The 19,368-nt window shown below is 40.6% G+C and overlaps 1 protein-coding gene across 1 annotated transcript in view; it reads left to right on the top strand.

Moving 5' to 3' along the window:
- The first annotated feature begins 7,926 nt into the window (after positions 1 to 7,926).
- Positions 7,927 to 19,368, top strand: part of CCSER2 (coiled-coil serine rich protein 2) — a 53,013-nt gene continuing 41,571 nt past the window's right edge. Inside the window, exons 1-2 of the mRNA XM_056849361.1 lie at positions 7,927 to 9,374; positions 14,027 to 14,232. Of these exons, the coding sequence (XP_056705339.1) occupies positions 7,952 to 9,374; positions 14,027 to 14,232 (1,629 nt within the window). The 5' untranslated portion in view covers positions 7,927 to 7,951. The remainder of the gene's footprint in view (positions 9,375 to 14,026; positions 14,233 to 19,368) is intronic.

Below are 19,368 nucleotides of genomic sequence, written 5' to 3' on the forward strand. Positions count from 1 at the left end.
GACAGATGTAGAAAAGGGCAAGAGTCCAGGAGCACCTTAAAGGCTAACAAAAAATATTTTCTGGTAGGGTGTGAGCTTTCGGGAGCCACAGCTCACTTCTTCAGATACAGCTAGAATGTGAATCCATCTGACTTTAAGTATAGTATATAAGTACTCTCCTATACTTAAAGACAGATGTAGAAAAGGGCAAGAGTCCAGGAGCACCTTACAGACTAACAAAAATATTTTCTGGTAAGGTATGAGCTTTCGTGAGCCACAAAACTCATACCCTACCAGAAAATATTTTTGTTAGTCTTTAAGGTGCTACTGGACTCTTGCCCTTTTCTACTACTGCAGACAGACTGACATGGCTACCCACTGTGAATGATCTGGAAGCTGTTTGTCCTTACCCTTGGGCTAGGAGGGACTTTTTGTAGCCCCTCAGGGATGAGGGAAATGCTTTGCGCTGCCTCGGGGGTGCTGCCATCTGTTGTAATTCTCTCCGTTATAGGGTTGAGCCCTGGCATGGAAACCAGATGTTGGAGCAGGTGCGTCCTCACTCAGGCTGCAGTGTTGTATGTGCTTGAACATACATGAAAGTGCCTTATAGTGGTTCTGAGCATTGGCCTGTCAAGGTCAGCCTTGTCTGCTCTGGCTGGTTGTAGCTCTCCAAAGCACTTGTATATCATTTGATAGCTGATGCTTTTAATCGGAGTTGCCTGGGATTGAATTTATGAACTTGGGTTGTATGAATGCTCTACCACGGTGTTGTGGCTCCACTGCACAAAGTGGGGCTTATTGATGTGCATAAAGTCATGGTTTCTGGCTTTCCCTCCAACTTGATGACTGTTGGCTTGCAGTAGGGCACAGCTTGGGGGTGTTCTTTGCTTCTAGTGAGACTTTCTGTAGGTGTGGTCCTTAGCAGTCAGTCAGGGTAGCTTGTGTGTGAAGACGGGTTGAGTTACTCGTGCCTTGTGGCGCACAACACAGTTCCTTACATTTCTACCTGGGGCAGTGGACAAAGTGTTAGGTTTGTTAATAACTGTCCTCTGTGTGTTTTTTTCCTGTTTTTCTAATGTGACAGACTAAGATACAGAACTACAAAATTTCCCCTCTAGTAAATGTTTAACATTTTAAAGTGATATGATCAATTAAAAAGAACACCTTTTTACCCATTATTATGTGATTAAAACTCATCAGTTGACCAGTTGTTTGTATATTTAGGTCAGTATGAGTAATTCTAACATTTTGTTCTTTTTCTGTGTGTAATTTTCTGAATTTTGCAGGCCAGGTTAACTGTTATTTAACTGTTAGAGCTATGACTAAAACCTGGCTTCTCTAGTATTATTAAATTTTAAATGAAAACCTTAGCTATATGCTCATGCCAAACAGTTATACAGGAAGCTATCATATTGATTTTTACGAATACTTTCATTGATCCTTAATGTGAAGGCCACAGTTCTAGAAAAATTCCTGTATGTTGTTGGTAGGGCCACAGAACAAAATGCCCAAGAAAGGATTAACTCTGAGGAAGTCTCCTCAACTTCTCCATAGGCAATGGAGGGAAGGTTTGCATCTCCATCCGTCACTCATTTAGCCAAAGTTTAGGATCCCACTGTTTGGCCTGCAAAAGTATTGGGTTATTTTTTATATACTTAGAAACAAAGAATGAAATTTTAGATTGGCTTGGATTAAACTAAATATATAAATAACTGATCAATTATGAGTGTATAGCAATAATAGCTAAAAATACTGTTCTTTTAAAAAGGGTTATGTGTTAATACTGTTCACGAGGGGTCTTCTCCGAACTCTTGTAAGCATTTAGAAAAACAGATATCCTTTTTAAAAAGTCAAACATTTGCTAGACAGGTGTTTTTGTTGGTCTTTTAAAATCCAGTTTTCTTGCAAATTCATTGTGCTATGACTCATGGTAATTGGCCAGAGAAATCTTTTGAAAAGTTACCTCTGCAGGAGTCTGCTTAAGATTCTTTTTTGATTAAGTTAATGATTTGTAGTCCTGCATAGACTACAGAATATGATCTTGTGTAGAATTAGGCATGCTTAAGTCTGTTGAAATCAATGGGGATAGCTGTGCCAGACTCAGTAGAGGCTGCATTTCTTTAAATGGTTTCTGGTTCCTGATATGACTGGGCCGCCTCTGCCTAGAAGTGGCTTCCCTGCCAAGCTATAGCACTTCAGGTTTGAAGTGCAAGGAAATAGTACTCCGCTAAAGCAGATACCACATTGTGGTGGTTTTTGAACTATTGCTGAAAACAATTATAGAATCTGAATCTAATTTTTCAAATGTTACCTTTAACAGATGATATAACTATGCTTACAAGTCTTCAGTTGCTCATGCTACAATAATGGCTTGTCTAGGAGAGAGTGCATTTTTAACTTCTGTGCTGATGTTAGTGGGATGTGGTTTCTGGATTTGTTTTCAAAACCACGTGAACATGTAAAAACAAAAAATAATATAAACACAAACGGAGGCAGTAATTAAAGCGCTTCAGAGTTAATATAAAGTATCTCTTCTAAAAATTACATTTTGGAGTGGTGGTTCCCAGCCTGGAGGTCAGGGATTCCTGGGGGCTGCTGCACTATTGCAAGGGCTCCATGAATCTGTGTGTGCACTAAGCACTTTCATTTGGATCTTTTTGTTATTAAGTATTTTCTCAGTCAACAAATACTAATAAAATATTAATGGTACAACTGCTATACTGTGGGGGAAGCTTTGCAAAATGTTCCATGTTAGAAAGGGGTTCTTATACTTGAAAAGATAGGGCACCACTTTTGTGGAGCATAATTTGTATGCTACTTCACATAGTGTAGGTTAGCCCCTACTTTGCTAAAAGGCATAATCTTAATTGGACAAAATTTGAATACGTCTGTTAGAGGTAAATCCTAAGCCTTTCTGAGCAGTCCAAGTGGTTTAGACTTTGATGCCGTAATAACATATTGTAATTAAAAGCTGTGAATTGTAACAACATTACTCTCTGGATTCTAGTAAAAAGTACATCTTTGAAATACCAGGTATACAATATGTAAAAGACTTCTGGTATTCTTGCTTTTTGTCATTCAATACTGGTAAAATCAGTGCAAAATAAATATTTGGTGCATTAGAGCTGCACAGTATGCTAAAGGAGCTTAACTGTTGGAATTGGATGATGGATTGGAAAACTGCAAGCAGTATATTCTAATACTTGTTTCGAGCCTTTATTTTCAAGAGTGCTCTAAAGTAAGCAGTGGATGGCACTTGTAAAATTATACAGCTGGGATATTAAATTGTCAAATTATTTTAAGCTGCAGTCTATTTTATAATTGTCAAGTGACTAAAGTCCTGATTTTTTGCACTAACAAATCAATAATTGTTGGAGCGCAGTGTCTTGCCAAATGCTGGCACTAATATCTAAACTTCTTTATTCTTTACTTGTAGATGTACTGCTGTGTTGGCTGTGCTTAATTTAATTATTTTACTTACCAAGATGCGAGACAAGGTTTTTCCAGATGTGTCATCAAGCAAAAGAGGTCTCTTTGATGCACATTGGGGCAGCAATAAAACCCTCTTTTTCATATGACGTGTGTGTGGGGGGAAGTGTTCTATATTCAGGGTTGTCTTTTGGGTAAATATAGGACGCCACTAGTTCAGCAGCATATTTCTGGGAATCTTGCTAATAAGAACAGTAATCACTTGGTAGTTAAGAGTACAAGAATTAGGAGCCCATTCATGGGGAGGTCATCTTCCTTCCTAATCCTTTCATATGACAACAGCTTCCACAGAATCATCCTGCCTAATGGTTCCTTGAATTGGTCTGTGGAGAAGTGAACCCATGTAGACAAAAAGGCAAATGGGTCAGGGTTGTAGTAGAGAGGAGGTGAATTTGCCTTTTGTCCCTTTTCTGTCAGCAGGCCTGCACTTGCAGAAGAAGTAGGAGGCACACACCTTTGCCCCCATTCGCTTTCTTGCTGTGACCCTCTGACCTATGTAGCTGTTAGCCTGTTGGTTGAGTGACTACAGGTATCAACTTTCCTAGGGTCAGAAAGAGCTGCTGCAGGCAGGGTAATGTAGCAAACAACCATACTCCTTCTGCTGATGATTCTGTTGGATATAACTTGGTATCTAGATGTGCTCCAGGTAACCCTTAAAGGATATTGAACCAGCGAATTGCAAATTGTTGTAAATTAAATCAATATTGAAGAAGAGTTAGTTTTTATATGCCAATTTTCTCTACCTTTCAAGGGAAATCAAACTTGCTTACAATCTCCTTCCCTTCCTCTCCCCACAACAGACACCTTGTCAGGTAGGTGAGGCCAAAGAGAACTGTGACTAGCCCAATGTCACCCAGCTGGCTTCATGTATAGGAGTGGGGAAACCAACCCGGTTCACCAGATTAGAGTCCCCTGCTCACATGGAGGAGTGGGGAATCAAACCTGATTCTCCAGATTAGAGTTCACCACTCTTAACCATTATACCACAATGGTATCTTTGTGAAATAATGTTGTTAATGTAGATCATTTCTGTGCATCTGCTTTATTATTAGCGTACGTTGTATAATCAGGTGGGAATTAGAGCCCAGTTGGTCTAAAGCGGAGTCAAAAATAGCTCAATGCAATCCCTGTAATCCAAGAGCTTTCATTATTGCCCAGGTGAGTCCAGTGAAAAAATTAAACTGGGAAATAAGTCAGAAAATGAATCCAGAGGCTAAGCTTCTTGTCTGGTTAACTTTTAAATTTGTTCAATATTGATGGGAAAATCACAATACAAAACATAACTGCAAACTACTGAACACTTGTTTTTGTAAACTGCGCCTGCCAAATTTGAAATAATAAACAGAAAAAATGAAGGAAAAACAAAAGATGATGGTCATTGCAATCACAGCATGGCATAGTGATGGCATATTGATTGGCAGTTTTTTTTTTGCTATTCTAAGATTACACAAAGTGAAGAGTTCCACAGGGCTTGGCAATGTCAACAAAAGTCTCTACAGACATGCGTTAACTTCTGGTTTAAAGGGCAGGGCAGTGTAGCCTAGTGTAGAGTTGAGCTAGGAAAAGGGACATGTAAGTTCAGATCCCTTTGTGAGTATGAAGCACATTGGGGTGACCTTGGCAAGTTGCTGTCTCCCAGGCTAACCTACTTTACAATGTGGATGTGATGATAAGATGGAGCAAGAGAGATCCAACCAATTGCAAGTATTTTCTGTTGGGGAGAGAGAGGGATCTGCAAACTCCCTTTAACCTGTGCTACTTAAGCACTTACATTGTGATATGTCATTGCCATAAACACTGAAAATAGAAACCATATTTTTAGTAGGTGAAAGGAAGTTTATTGTTTGGATTCACAACAGTCTTCATTCAGTCACAGCAGTTAAGATTATCAGCAGATCTGGGCGTTGAAAACATTGGCTCATCCAGGATTGTATTATGTACAGAGTGTCATATTGTTCAAGGACTTGTGTCCTTGAACATGTGCTTTATATGTATACACAGGAGTTACCCAGTGCTGTAGGTTGTTAATAAAGGGGGAAAAAATCTTTATATCGCCCAGTTCTTGAGTGAGTGAAACCTTGTTTCAGAAATTATGTTCGTGATTCCAAACAAAAAATATTTCAAACATCTCTTTCAGTGTTCTGCCAAATTTCCAGTGCTCCTAACAAGGTACATGGAGTGGGTGGGTTTGGAATGGAATAAATTGTATCCCTTCCCCAAGAGCCAGTGTGGTTGTTGTGGTTAGTGTATTGGACTAACACCTGGGAGACCCAGCTTCAAATCCTCACTGTGTTATGGAAGCTTGCTGGATGACCTTTGGCCAGTTGCACACTGTCAGCCTAACCTTCCTCACAGTGTTCTTGAGAGGGCAAAATGGAGGAGCGGAGAACGATGAAAGCCACTGGGGAGAAATGTGGTGTATAAATATAGAAAGTAAATTAAATTTGTTTTCTGGACTTCCATAATAGCATTTAAAACTGCTGCTGGACAAGTCCCTGCTGTTGGGAAAGAGCTATAGTGATCCCCCTTCCCATATGTTGCTCTGTGTTGAGACAGAGCTATGCCACAATGACTGGGTGGTTCTCATTCTCTCTTCTAAAAGGGTACCCGGCTGTAGCTGGAAGCAAAACAGTCTTGTTTAAAATCTCCATAGTGGAATTCTGGTATGGAGATGGTCTTGTAGCTTTCTTCCTGTAACTTTGCTTGAGATATGTCTGGCATTATTTCACAAGGGAAAGGAGCTGCTTGAAGTACAGGGATGGAGAAAGGTATTGCTGCCCTCTGAGTGGGACAAGAACACTGAGTAGTTATTGTCAAGGCTGTATTAAACTATAACTTTGTTTCACATGACCTACATTTCACATTAAGCAATGTAGGTCATGACTAGCTTGAAACCACAGTACGATGTACTAAGTTGACTAGAGATTGATTTGACTGTTCAGTTGTTTAAAATGTCACTGTAAGCTCTTATAAACCATAGCAGTCTTTAATATTTATGATGTAGATCTTCCTTTCAAAACACATTAACAGCAATGGAGCAAGGTACCTTAGTCCTGGCTTTCTGTAGAATTTTTTTTTCCTTTATAACCAATTACTTCCCATAGAAGCTTGTGAGCAGATAAGGATTTGTTGGATTTTGAATGACCCATTTCCAGCTATAAAATTGCTTGCTATTTTTAGTGGAATCAAAAGTAACAACTTGCTATAGGAAGGATTTGTTTGTTAGTTGCATCTGATAACTATGATTTTTGGTAGCTTTAGCATTCTAAATTTTGCCCCTATCCTAACTAAGGCACACCCAGCTGTGGAGCTTCTCCATGCGATATGATGCTGTGCTCGACTGGGGCACAGTAGATACCCAGAGCATTTTCTATAATGTTCCCAAAGCTACAAGCACACATGAGTGTGTTTACATACAGAAACCTGTGAACTAAGTTTAATGTATGTGCTCTTCTCATATGCAGTCTCTTAAACTTTCTCTGGGAAAATGCTAAAACCTCTCCAGACATTATTCGTGAGCCTCATTCATGCTTCCCTTTTGCAGAGGTAAAAATGAATTCCATGTTGGCATATAGATATGGTATAATGTGTGAATTGGCAGTGCATCAGTCCATATGGTCAGAAACGTTTGGTCTCTTTAGAATATGAAAGTCTACGTTTGCAAGAATACTGTCAAGTCATTCCAAAAGGTTGTCAGTTCACTCTTCAGATTTTCCTTACTTTATGTATGCAGGAATAGCTTTCTCCTTCAAAAGGGAACAGCTGATCCTGCTTAGAGTGTTGGCTTTCACTTAGAGGAAGTGTTGCTGTTTTTTATGCCAGTAGTTGTTAATAGCGCCAAAGTATCAAATGGATACATTGTAGTTGTTGCTGTGGAGCTCTAGGAAATGCTGCATGTCTTCTAGAGAACAGTTTTTTTGTGATCAATGAGAACTTTAGCCAAGGAATAGAACTTAGCAAGTTTTGAAGCCAGTTTTAACATGACATGTGGCTTGTTATATATAACTGTTGACATGGTTGCTTATTGTACCCCAAAGAGTCCAAATACAGTTGTATGAGCTGGATCCAGCAGAGGACACTGTGTGGTTCTTTCCTATGAATCCTGTTTCTGAGTATGTGCTAAAGCAAGTGATAAGTATTCCCACGAGTGTGAAACATTAAGAATTGCCACAAGTGCCCATGAGCTAATTTATTAAAATCCTGATCTAACTCCATGTCTTTTTCCTTAGTCATGCTATTTCAAAATGGTTATATTTGGCAGTCTTACTTGGTCTCTTCTTGAAAGGATTGCCAGTGTGATAAGCACAAATGTATTTCAGTTGCTGAGGTTGCTATTTCAACAGACAGCTAGCTATATTGTACAGATATCCTTAAAGTGTACTAATTTTAAAATACTTGTACAGTCATTCATATTATTTTTATCTCCCTCTCTCTAGAATACAGCAGCATTCAAGGGCTAGCTCTCATGGAAGGACTATAGCTCATGGAAGAAAAAAATCCTATCAGGACATCCTTGGTTTCCAGGTTACCAAAGTATGGAACAAAACCTGTGGGAAGTATCCTACAGACTGTTCCAAATGGGACAGCTCTTAATTTATCAGGGAATACTCAGAGCTTTGAGAAAAATTTCAGCAAGCACAATGGCACTCTTCGTATGTCTTCCTTTTCCTTTAACTGGAGAAAATCAAATAAGTACCAGCTGGGTGACCCGATCAGCAATGAATCTAGCTCCAATCACAATTCCAATGAAAGACTGACTAATTCGGAAAAGTGCCCTCAGTCTCAAGGAGCAATTGGTAAAGAAGTGCTCAGGATAGGTTCACACAGCGCATCTTCACAAACTGGAAAACAAAGCAACATGTTTGTGTCTTCTGCAGAAGAATTAAGCCAAAAGTCTTTGTCTGGGCTGCCTTGTTCGGCTAAATTCACCAAAAGTTCATTGTTAGGCAGGACTTCATATTCTGGACTAAATGCTCCGAAGTCACACTTGAATGGAATTTGTGGGACCCAGTCAACCATAGGCTTTCAGAGGAATAGAAGTAATTCCACTACACTGAGAAGCAGCTCAGGAGAGAGTCTATCAAAGTCAATAGACAATGTTAAACCTTCCTGTGAAAAAATGGTTAGGTCACAAAGCTTTTCTCATTCCATTCAAAACAGCCTCTTGCCCCCGGCAACCTTAACCAGGTCCCATTCTTTTAATAGAGCTGTGGATCTTACAAGGCCTTATCAAAATCAACACCTAGCTATTAGAACATCTCAGAGGTCAAATCTGTTATCAAGAAATGCTCGACAGCTGGAGATACCCAATGGTAATGAACCCCTAAGGTGTCGGTTTCCTAGGTCTTATACTACCTTAGGGTCCTCTGGATTGAAGAAACCACCGCTGTCAAACGGCTCTGGGGATGCACCATCCTTAAGATTTAGAACAGGCCGTCCTTCTTTATTAAAGCCTAGCAACCAACATTTGGGGAGAAGGATTCCAGTGGATGGCAGCACAAATAACGATACTGAAAAATACTTAGAGGAGGACTCTTCGGTTTCAAAAAATATTCATGGAGGCACTGCTGGAAAAGGCACACAAAACAGTGAAAGACCAGAAGTTAGTGAACCTGTGTGTAATTTGGTAGAAGATGGTGGTAAAGTTATTTGCACAGATGGTGATGTAGATGAAATATCTATATCTTCTTTGTCATCTTCTGAGAAAAATGATCTGAGTGAAGACTTTAGTGATGATTTTGTAGATCTAGAATATCGAAAAAGAACACTAAGAATTCAAGAAGAAGAAGTGTCTGTTCAAGAGTTGGAGTGTGGAAATGAAATACCATTAGATCAACTTCTGTCTCTTAAGGAAAACGAAAGCTCTAATTGTAATTCTGATGACTGGCTGGATATTCGTGTGCCTGGTAAATATGATATTTTTTTTCTTTTTAGATTAGACATCAAGTTTCTTTAATGCGCTTCTAGTCATCATCATCATTAACCTTTATTGGCATGCCAAAGAACAAAAATAAAACAACAATATACCTCCAAAGGACAATACATATAATTCACAATTCAGATTAATAAAGCTTTTCTTGTTCTTTAAGAACTCCTGTAAGAAATTCAGCCACAGTAGCCGTAATTTTAGGATCCTGATCACTCAATAAAAATTTACGTTTCACTTCATTGCTCCTGTATCTCATGGGCTGGAGCAAAGTAAATAAATTTATCCTGCAGAGTCACATAAGGAGGGCAATCTAAGAGGATGTGATCAATTGTATCAAGCAAATTTAAGCCACATAGGCATAAGCGTTCATGCCTGGGGATCTGAAGATATTGGCCTGAGAGCATCCTAGATGGGAATGCGTTAACCCTAGCTAATAAAAAAATGCGGCATTGAGAAGGTACCTCTAGATTATCCAAATACCTAGCCATTTTACCCAAGTAATTATTAAGGCCTAAAGCCACAGGAGAACAGATGGAGGGTAGAGCTGGTTTAAGATTCTGCAGTTCTACATCCAGGAGACGTTGTTTAATTCTTTTAAAAATATAAGATTCATTGTCTAGAGTAAGGTTATCTAAATCAATTCCAATTTGATAAAGTTTAGATCTAATTAATATGTCCCATGAAGAGTAGTGAAGTTCCCTTTTCAAAAGATTTAAAAGGGAACCTGGCTCGGTTTGAAAATATAATTTGTGCCAATATCTTATTGTTTGAATCCAAGCTTTAATGGTAATCAGGTTTTCTCCGATTTCGAGGCAAATTGTAAAATATGAAACACATTTAGGTATCCCCAGTATTTGTCTAAGAAATATGGCTTGGATGTTCTCCATTCCTTGATTAAGGGCTCCAATCTATAAAGGAACACCAAACAGAAATTAGGGGAGTATTTTTATGTTCAGGATTTTGATCACTGCGGGGACACATTGATTCCCTTTCGCGTAAAAAAAAATGCTTAAGTTGGTTTAAGGAAATCCTTGTAGCTTTGATTGTTATGTCGATGTACAGTCCAATAGAGGTTATAGTTATAAGTAATCCCCAAATACTTATAGCTTTTAACTTGTTCGATTGAATCCTTCCCAATATGCCATTTATATAAAGACCACTTTTTAGAAAACACCACTACCTTTGATTTGGAGGGATTAATAGAAAGTAGGTTCAATTGGCAATAATTGTTAAAAGCATCTAAATATCGTTGTAGGCCTACTTTAGTAAAAGAAAGAATGACGGTATCGTCCGCATAGAGGAGTAGCGGTAAAGACTGGGACCCCAATTTAGGTGGATGGCCATTGACTGAATCTAGTGATTGCGCTAGATCAGAAAGAAAAATATTAAAAAGCAGGGAACTAAAACACACCCCTGTTTAACGCCTCTTTGAATTAAAATTTTGTTAGACCACCATTGGGTGAGAATTTAACTTGGCAAGTGTTGTTTTGAGTGTAATTTCTTTAGAAGTATTAGCAGCCCAGGGTCAATTCCTAATTTTGACAATTTGTCCCGTAATTTCTCTCTAGAAATAGAGTCAAAAGCACTTTTTAGGTCAATGAAAGCTACAAACAATTTTCCCCCCTATAGTCATCTGTCTCCTACCCATATATACCTGAAAGGAAAGCTAGTTTTTTCCCCCATATGTGCTGTCAAGAAAAACAATCTTATGTTTTTGTACAAATTATATTTATGTACAGTTATTTAAAAAACCCTTTGTGTAACTTTTTTTGAGGGGAATTACCTTATGTTCAGGATTTTCATTTTCAGGTAAATATGGCAATAATGGATCTTAGATTATGAATAATAAGGAATAAAGATTGTAATTGCCTCGTGCAGGACTTTGCCGATGCAGCATAAAGCCCTCTAAATAAACAGGAATACTTTTTGGTTCTTCCCAAAGCATAGGTGTTTTGATATTTTTTTAAAAAATGCTGAGTACATATTAAGATGACAAACCAGCTTGAGGTCCCAAGCAAATATTCCCTTTACTTTTTGTGCTATAGTGTCTTACTGTCTGCAGTTATGTTAAAGTAGTAGTAACAAATTTGACAGGCGATGGTTACCAAGGAACTCAGATCTACAAAAAACTTTAATTGCTACAGAGGACCTCAGGTAATGCAATGTGCATGCATCACCAATCCAAATAATTGTCAAAGCAATTGCCTGTTTTGTGGTTTCGTTTTCTCCCATTGCTGTTCTTGAGCCTGACATCTTGGTGTTCAGATTCTCTAAACTATCACACGATAGAAAATATGTATGTACAAACTTAAGTGGAATAATGAAAATGATCTTGCCAAATCTAAGCGTGTTAAAGTCCCATTTAATTTGACAGGGGAATCGAAGCCTATTTTAACTTGAAGAGAGGAGGACACTTTGACAATTGGGTAGTGTCCTGTCCACAAACCCTGAAGGCAGAGAATACGTTGTTCCTTCTGTCTCTACTGGGGAGTGTCCACCTTCCTTAGTTATTTCCTGCCTCCACCTGAGAGCAAAGAAAGAGTTCCACAGTTCTTCATTGAGCTTTTAAACTGTTTCTTCCTTTGTGTGCCTTTATTTACTGGATCTGTCTACTCTTCTGTGCTCTTAAAAAAAAAAAGAGAGAAAGAGGTTGCTTTTTTCTCCTGACGTTTACTTTCCATTTCTCCAAGCCCTCTGTTCAGCTACTGCAGTGGCTTTGGTGGTTTCTTTGCCTGCTCGATCAGACACTTGTGTCCTCTGAGGGACAAAGGGAGGCTGTCACCATATTGTAGAAAGCCTGGCCTACCAAGACAGCCATGACAGGCACAACAGCCTTGCCACAAGCACCCTCATCCTTTTCCTCTTTCCGGTCCCATGAGGAATATTCTGTGACTTATTCAGCAGACCCTGACCATGACTAGGCCAGGGAGGAAAGGGAATTGTCTGATGACAAAGAGCCCCTCACTCTGTTCAGCACACCAAATGACTTTCTTCCCCTCAGATGAATTCCTCTCACTCCTTCCCAAAGCAGAGCAGCCACAAGTTGCAAATGAGGAAGAATCATATGAAGGGGACCTGGAAGTTCTGTCAGACTCCAGGGAGCTATGCTATGTTTTTACATTTTCCAGGTTCTTTACCAGAGAGATGAAGGAAGAATGGGCTGTTGTAGAGATTTCATGCTGGGCATTCTGAAAAGCTTTCCTCCTAAGGTTCTTAGACTACTAAAACTTCAAGTGGTGGACATCCCTGTAGCTAGCGTGGCCTGTACACCTCCCCAAGGAGAGAGAAAGATACCTTAAGGACACTAATGACCACAAGAGCTATGCAGTGTGATACCAGTCCCATTAAGTCTTAGCTTTGCCAATTAAAGCTTCTGTGGCCACATCCTTCATGGTCAGAGTGTCAGTCCTTTGGCTGCGCAAACTGCTTAAGAGTTTCCAGATCTTCAGCCTGTTGGTGGCGTACCATCCATTAGTGAGGTGGAAAAAGTCTAACCCTGAGCTGGGTGTACTCCTCTCAAGGTCTTCAGGTGCCAGTGGGAGTCACAGCTCGTTCAGTCAGAAGCGCAGCCACCTCTGCACCTTTCAACTCCAGTGCTCCAGTCTCTAATATCTGTAAATCTGCTATGTAGGTATTGGCTTCCATGTTCATCAGGCATTATAAAATAGATTCTGTTGCCTTGGCTGATGCAGCATTTGGGCGATGGGTTCTTCAGCAAGTGGCTTGATTCCTCAAAGAATGTGGACCTCTGTTACGGGGGGGATCAACACCAGTTCAGGTTTCTCATGTGTTGTTCCAACTTATAATTGTCTTTGCAGTTGGGGACTCTTTTCTACCTTCTGTTATTTCACATATGCAGTGTACTCTATTTGAGAGTACCATCTCCCACAGCGTTACAATTCATTTTGGATAAGGCACACTCTGCTGAGCTACATTAGTAAAGGAAGTATCTGAAATGAGGATGGTGGGCGTTCCCTCCCCACTGGAGAAGGAAGAACTGATTTCCTGCCTCTAGGGATTGTAGGTAGGAGAGTGCCTGATTATAGAGTGGCCGCCTCTTCAACTACAAGGAACCTTCATGGTAAATCTAGTGTTCCAGTTTACTTGACTCAGTTGACATCAGTGTTAACAGATGAGAACCATGCAGTTTGGCTACAAAATACTTTGTTCTTTCTGTTCCTAAAGGCTTGTCATTAGATCGCAGGTAACCTCGCAATTCACCTGCTTGATGCAGTTATTCCATCATTTGTATTATGATTTTGCTTTTAGAAATAGCATTTGAAAAGGGCCTGTTTGCAGAGTAGTAAGCTGCAGTACTGCAGTCAAAGCTCTGCTCATGACCTGAGTTTGATCCCAGTGGAAGTCAGTTTCAGGTAGCTCAAGGTTGACTCAGCCTTCCATCCTTCAGAGGTCAGTAAAATGAGTACCCACCTTGCTGGGGGTAAAGGTAGACGACTGGGGAAAGCAATGGCAAACCACCCCTTAACCATAGTTTGCCTAGTAAACATTGCCATGTGACGTCACCCCATGGGTCAGTAATGGCCTGATGCTTCCACAGGGGACTACCTTTACCTTTAATGCTGTATGCATATACAGTTCAAGTACAGTTTTAACTTTTTTGTGCTTAAGCTGTCGATGACAAGAGTGAGAATGCGAAACATCCTTCTGGGAACAATGTGATTTCTTCTGACGCGGACTACAGAGCTGGCTCTTCTTTTGAGCTTTCTCCATCTGATAGCTCTGATGGAACCTATATGTGGGATGAAGAAGGACTGGAGCCCATTGGAAGTGTCCATCCATGTGGAAGCTACGACTCTTCAGAAATGAACAGTATAGTACGTATATCTCTTATTCATGATTTCTGAAAAAAGCTAAAGGTTCCAGGAAGTTAAAAAAAAAAAAGGCAGGCTTCTGCCTGAAGGCTTGCAATCTAAATTTGGATGTGACAGAGAAAGAGTAGCAAATACAAAAGGAAATTAGAATATGAAAGGTAATGCATTATTTATTGGGCACTGCACTTTTGTAAAAATGGATAATCACTGACAGCTGAAAGGGGCTTCATTAAAATTTACTGGCATTTTTTTTCCATTAAGCTTTGAGCTATGTGCTGCACCCCAAAAACCTCCCGCTGGTGGCGAAGAGGTACCTGACAACCCTACCTATTGAGCATGGGATGCGGGGAGACTTGCTTCCTAATAAACATTCATAATATTGGCCTGTTAGTGCTGGAAATGTTCATTAGTTGGATTATGTTCTTATTGTTTGTCTTGCAGATATTTGAGCTTAGTTATTAGAAACTGATGGACAGTTATTTATCACAAAAGCTATTCTTTTACTTTTGTCGTACAAACGTGTACATGAATGTCTTCTAAAATGATACCATACACTTGCACAGTGTGTGCAATACCTGCAAATTGAATTTCTCAGTGGGGCTTAAGCTGTCACATGAACACATGAAGCTGCCTTATACTGAATCAGACTCTTGGTCCATCAAAGTCAGTATTGTCTACTCAGACCGGCAGCGGATCTCCAGGGTCTCAGGCAAGGGTCTTTCACATCACCTACTTGAATAGTTCCTTTAACTGGAGATGCCGGGGATTGAACCTGGGACCCTCTGCATGCCAAGCAGATGTTCTGCCACTGAGCCACAGCCCCTCCCTTGTGTTTCCATGGGTTCACATGCAGGCAATGTACTGGGACTTTAGGGAGCGTAAGTCATCTATGGGGCATGGAGAAGAAGGCCTATATGGGTAACATGGGTGAAGTGCACACTGTTTCATGACATTTCCTGTAGTGGTGGTGAGGTGTGCTCCATTGAGCTGTGCTGTGGTCATTTGTGAGTGCTAGGCAATCGTGCCCATAGACTCTTTCAAAGTAATCTATTACAGTATTTTAAATTATGCTTAGGCGTCTTCACATAAAACAGCAAATGAAGCTCAGAAAGCTTGAGGGTTCCTGCGGCATTCTCAAAATGGCAGCCATGGTTTGTTTTATGCGTGAATCACTTCTTAACCTTGAGTCTTTTGGAGACAAATTTCTATTCAGTAATGTCCGAGGGTCTTAAAAAAAAAATTTCAGCTGATTCTGGTGTTTCCTTCAAATCATGAACTAATACAAAAAATTAGTCTTGAGGCTTTGATGTAGCTACAAGACTAATTACCAATGGAAAAGTAGCCTGAAGATAATTCACTGTAGAATTGCAGACAAGATGTAGTTGGAATTAGGCTGCAAGCTTTAATTGGTAGGCTAGTCCACTTAAGTATTCATTTACTAACTGGTAAAGGCAACTGTTAATTAGGTCACACTTGTTTACTTGAGTTTACTTTGACTCTGATATATTGCTGTAATATGGAATTTTAAAAAATAGCCTTTTAGCAAGTGGTAAATTTTATCGTAGTATAACATGTTGCATATCCCATACACCTGTATTTGTAAATACAAAAAATGGAATTGAATCTTATGTTCTCTAACTGCTTAATCAGCAAAGTTTTATATTGGTTGATGACTCCAGTTGGGTTATATCATGCACTTCGAGACTGTGTTGCTTTTATCAAACAAACATTTGGTAGAGCTAGTTTTGATGTGCTACCTCAGTCTTAACTTTCTACTTTTGATTCCCGTTTCCTACGATTGGTTATTTGGTTGAGCTAATATCTTTCGGGGGGAGGGTGCTTTCAAAATAAGTTAGGCTTTAGCTGGCTTCTACATCTTGCCTTGGAGGATGGGTCCAAGTGAGGTGTGCCGTTGGTTGCCTAGAGCAGGGCTTCTTAAACTTTTGCCACTTGTGACCCCTTTTCGCCAGAGAAATTTTTATGCGACCCTGGGTATATATGTATATAAAACAGATATACAAATCAAACATTTACTGATAATAATTCAAATTTTTCATGACCCCCACATTCAGTAATGTGACCCCATATGGCAGTGGTGGTAAACCTATAGCATGTGTGCCAGAGGTGGCACTCAGAGCCCTCTCTATGGGCATGCGAGCCGTCGCCCCAGTACAGAGTTTGCCTGAGTTTGTTCCCTCGGCTGAGGAGGCTGGGAACCAGCGGTGCCTTCCCAGCTCCTCCGGGAAGCGCCGGGCTCCTTCCCAGTGCCTTCTCCTCAGTCGGCGGCTGCGCGCTCCGGAAGTGAAGACAACGACGAGGACTGCCGAGGACTGGAAGAGGTGGAGCCGGGACAGGGCTGGACCAGGAGTGGGACGCCTGGGCGGCCGTCTGCGGCGGGCTGGTTGGTGACTGCAGCGCAGGGGGTTGGCGGTGAGGGCCGAACGGGGGCCCGCCTGGCATTTGTGCTGGAGCCAAGCCCTTCTCTTAGCTCGGGTTTCCACTCTGCTCGTTCATGCAACCGAAGGTGCCTCTGAGCGCGTGCAAAGGGCTGTCCCCACCATCAGCCCCCCATAACAGTCTTTTAAAATTCGTATGAAGATAACAGTTGGAAAAAGAACCAAACTGAAGGGGTGGGGGCTATGCTCCAGCTGCTTTCCTTCCCCTGCTCGGCCGCCCATGCAGGGTTGCCAACCTCCAGGTAGTGGAAAACAAATCAGACACCTCTATACACTTATCCTAAGATGAGAAATTCAGTATAGGAATAGCTGTAAATAATGCCAACAAATTTGTGGCTATATATTTTCACATACTGAAAATATATAGCCACAAATTTGTTGGCATTATTTACAGCTATTCCTATACTGAACCTCCAGGTAGTAGCAGGAGATCTGCTATTTCAGTTCACCTGTAGAAAATGGCCGCATTGGCAATTGGACTATGGCATTGAAGTCCCTCCCCAAACCCCACCATCCTCAGGCTTCGCCCCCAAATCCTCCTGCAGGTTGCAAAGAGGGACCTGGCAACCCCTAGCCCCATGTGGACTTCTAGCTGTGTTGGCACTTTGCGATAAATAAGTGGGTTTTGGGTTGCAGTTTGGGCACTCGGTCTCTAAAAGGTTCGTCATCACTGCCATATGGGGTCATGACCCACAGTTTAAGAAACTTTGGCTTAGAGCAGGGGAGGGCAAGCTTTGTTCTGGGAGCAATTTAATTTTTAAGAGCCTTGGGGGCTCACTAGTGGCCTGTTGGGTGGGGCCAGTCACAAAATGGCAGCCTGTTCGAATACTACAACATTTCAGAGCAGGTATGCATTGCTTGGGTGGGGAAGCCTTTCCTTTGTTTTCCACCACGATCTTTCTTTGCAGCATGCAGGTACAAACGCAATCTTGCTTGATGAGGCCCAACAGGCGTGTCCTGTGTAAAGTCCAAGCTGTAAATTTTCTCCAATGTACAGGAGTTCTGTGAGTGACACAGTAGTAAGATAAGTGCTTTATAACAGTAGAAGATTTAAAAAACTACTGACTTGCTGTAATAGGAACATCCACTGACGACATACCAATAACACAAAGCAACATACACTTATTTCTGAGAGCATTCTTGATGGATGGGTTGTTCCTTCCACTGCATTTAGGAAGCTGGAGACTCCTTTAGCTTTTTGTCTTCTTTGGGGAGCCACCCTTTTTCAGTTCACTACATGGAGAGCTTTGCAGAAGCTGATCTTTCCCCCTGAAATAAAAGGCTTGCTTTAAGAGTAGTGCAGTGTACTCTTGCTTTTAGAGTAGTGTAGTACTATGACCAAGTTTAAAACAACATTGGTTTCTTCTGGAGAGATGGTTCTGGTGGCTAAGTGTTCAAAATATTTTACTCTTTCACACTGCCTCCTTGTGAACATATCTAGGAGTCGAGTCAGAGGGCTTAAATTAAAATGATTATTAGAGATCTGTAAACAGGCTTGCTGTTTTTAAAGCTTCAAATTATTATTAAACCCTTGCATTCCTGACCCAAATTGCTTATCCCTACATAAGCAATTTCTACTTCAGTTTGTTTTTTTGCAGTCATATTTCACACTATCACCAGGGCTGATACTCGTGCTAAATGGGTTTTCCTATGGAGCGAATAGCAATTTGGGGAGAATTGGAGATTAAGGTTGCAAAAATAATCTGGGTGAGGGAGAATTAAATGCCTTCTCCCCCCTACATTGTGGTTCTGCCCTGAATCTGGTTGCCTATCACTGCTATATGCAGTTCAAAAAAACAACAACAGAAGGAGATCTGTGAATAGATTTCCTGTTATGTCTCGTTAAGGCTACAATCTCCAAAAGGTTGTAATCTTAAAAGACCACCACCTACTTGTGTGAGAGAACACTGACTTATTGATCTCCATGCTGCAAGTTTTGCATTTTAAAGTTGCTGAGATGCACATTGTAGTAGTTCTGATGGGTGTGGTATATTTGTATATTTGCATGTGTGTAAACAAGGCAATGCCCTGACCTGGATGGCCCAGGCTAGCTTGATCTTGACAGATCTCAGAAGCTAAGCAGGGTCAGCCCTGGTAGTATTTGGATGGGAGACCACCAAGGAATACCTGGGTTGCTGTGCAGAGGAAGGCACTGGCAAAACCATCTCTGCTAGTCTCTTGCCATGAAAACCCCAAAAGGGGTTGGCTGCGACTTGATGGCACTTTACACACACACACACACACACACACACACACACACACAAACAAGGCAATACACAGATAAATTTTCCTTGAATTGAAGGCTTTGGAGTGTATTTTAAGAGCTTGTGTCAGTACATAATAGGAATACGATTTTTCTTAGCTTTTTAAACACAAATAATATGGGGATTTTCTGTGCTCAAATGCTGGGCAGCGTGAATAATTTCTACATTCAACAAACTTTTTGTCATACTGTCACTGGGACCTGATGTGAGAATGATCAAGAACTTTTCAGAGTACCTCTGTCCAAAATGGATAAACATCCCTAATGATATCTACTTCCTACAAAGGCTGGTTTTTTGGGATTTTTTATGCTGCGTAGTGGCATCATAGCCTTTCAAAGAAATAAGAGCCTTGGATTGTTCTCATACAACTTTACTGTATTTTTATTTCTGTATAAATTCAGAAGGAAGGCACTAGTTCT

The sequence above is a fragment of the Euleptes europaea genome, chromosome 5, assembly GCF_029931775.1.
Source record: "Euleptes europaea isolate rEulEur1 chromosome 5, rEulEur1.hap1, whole genome shotgun sequence".
NCBI lineage: Eukaryota > Metazoa > Chordata > Lepidosauria > Squamata > Sphaerodactylidae > Euleptes > Euleptes europaea.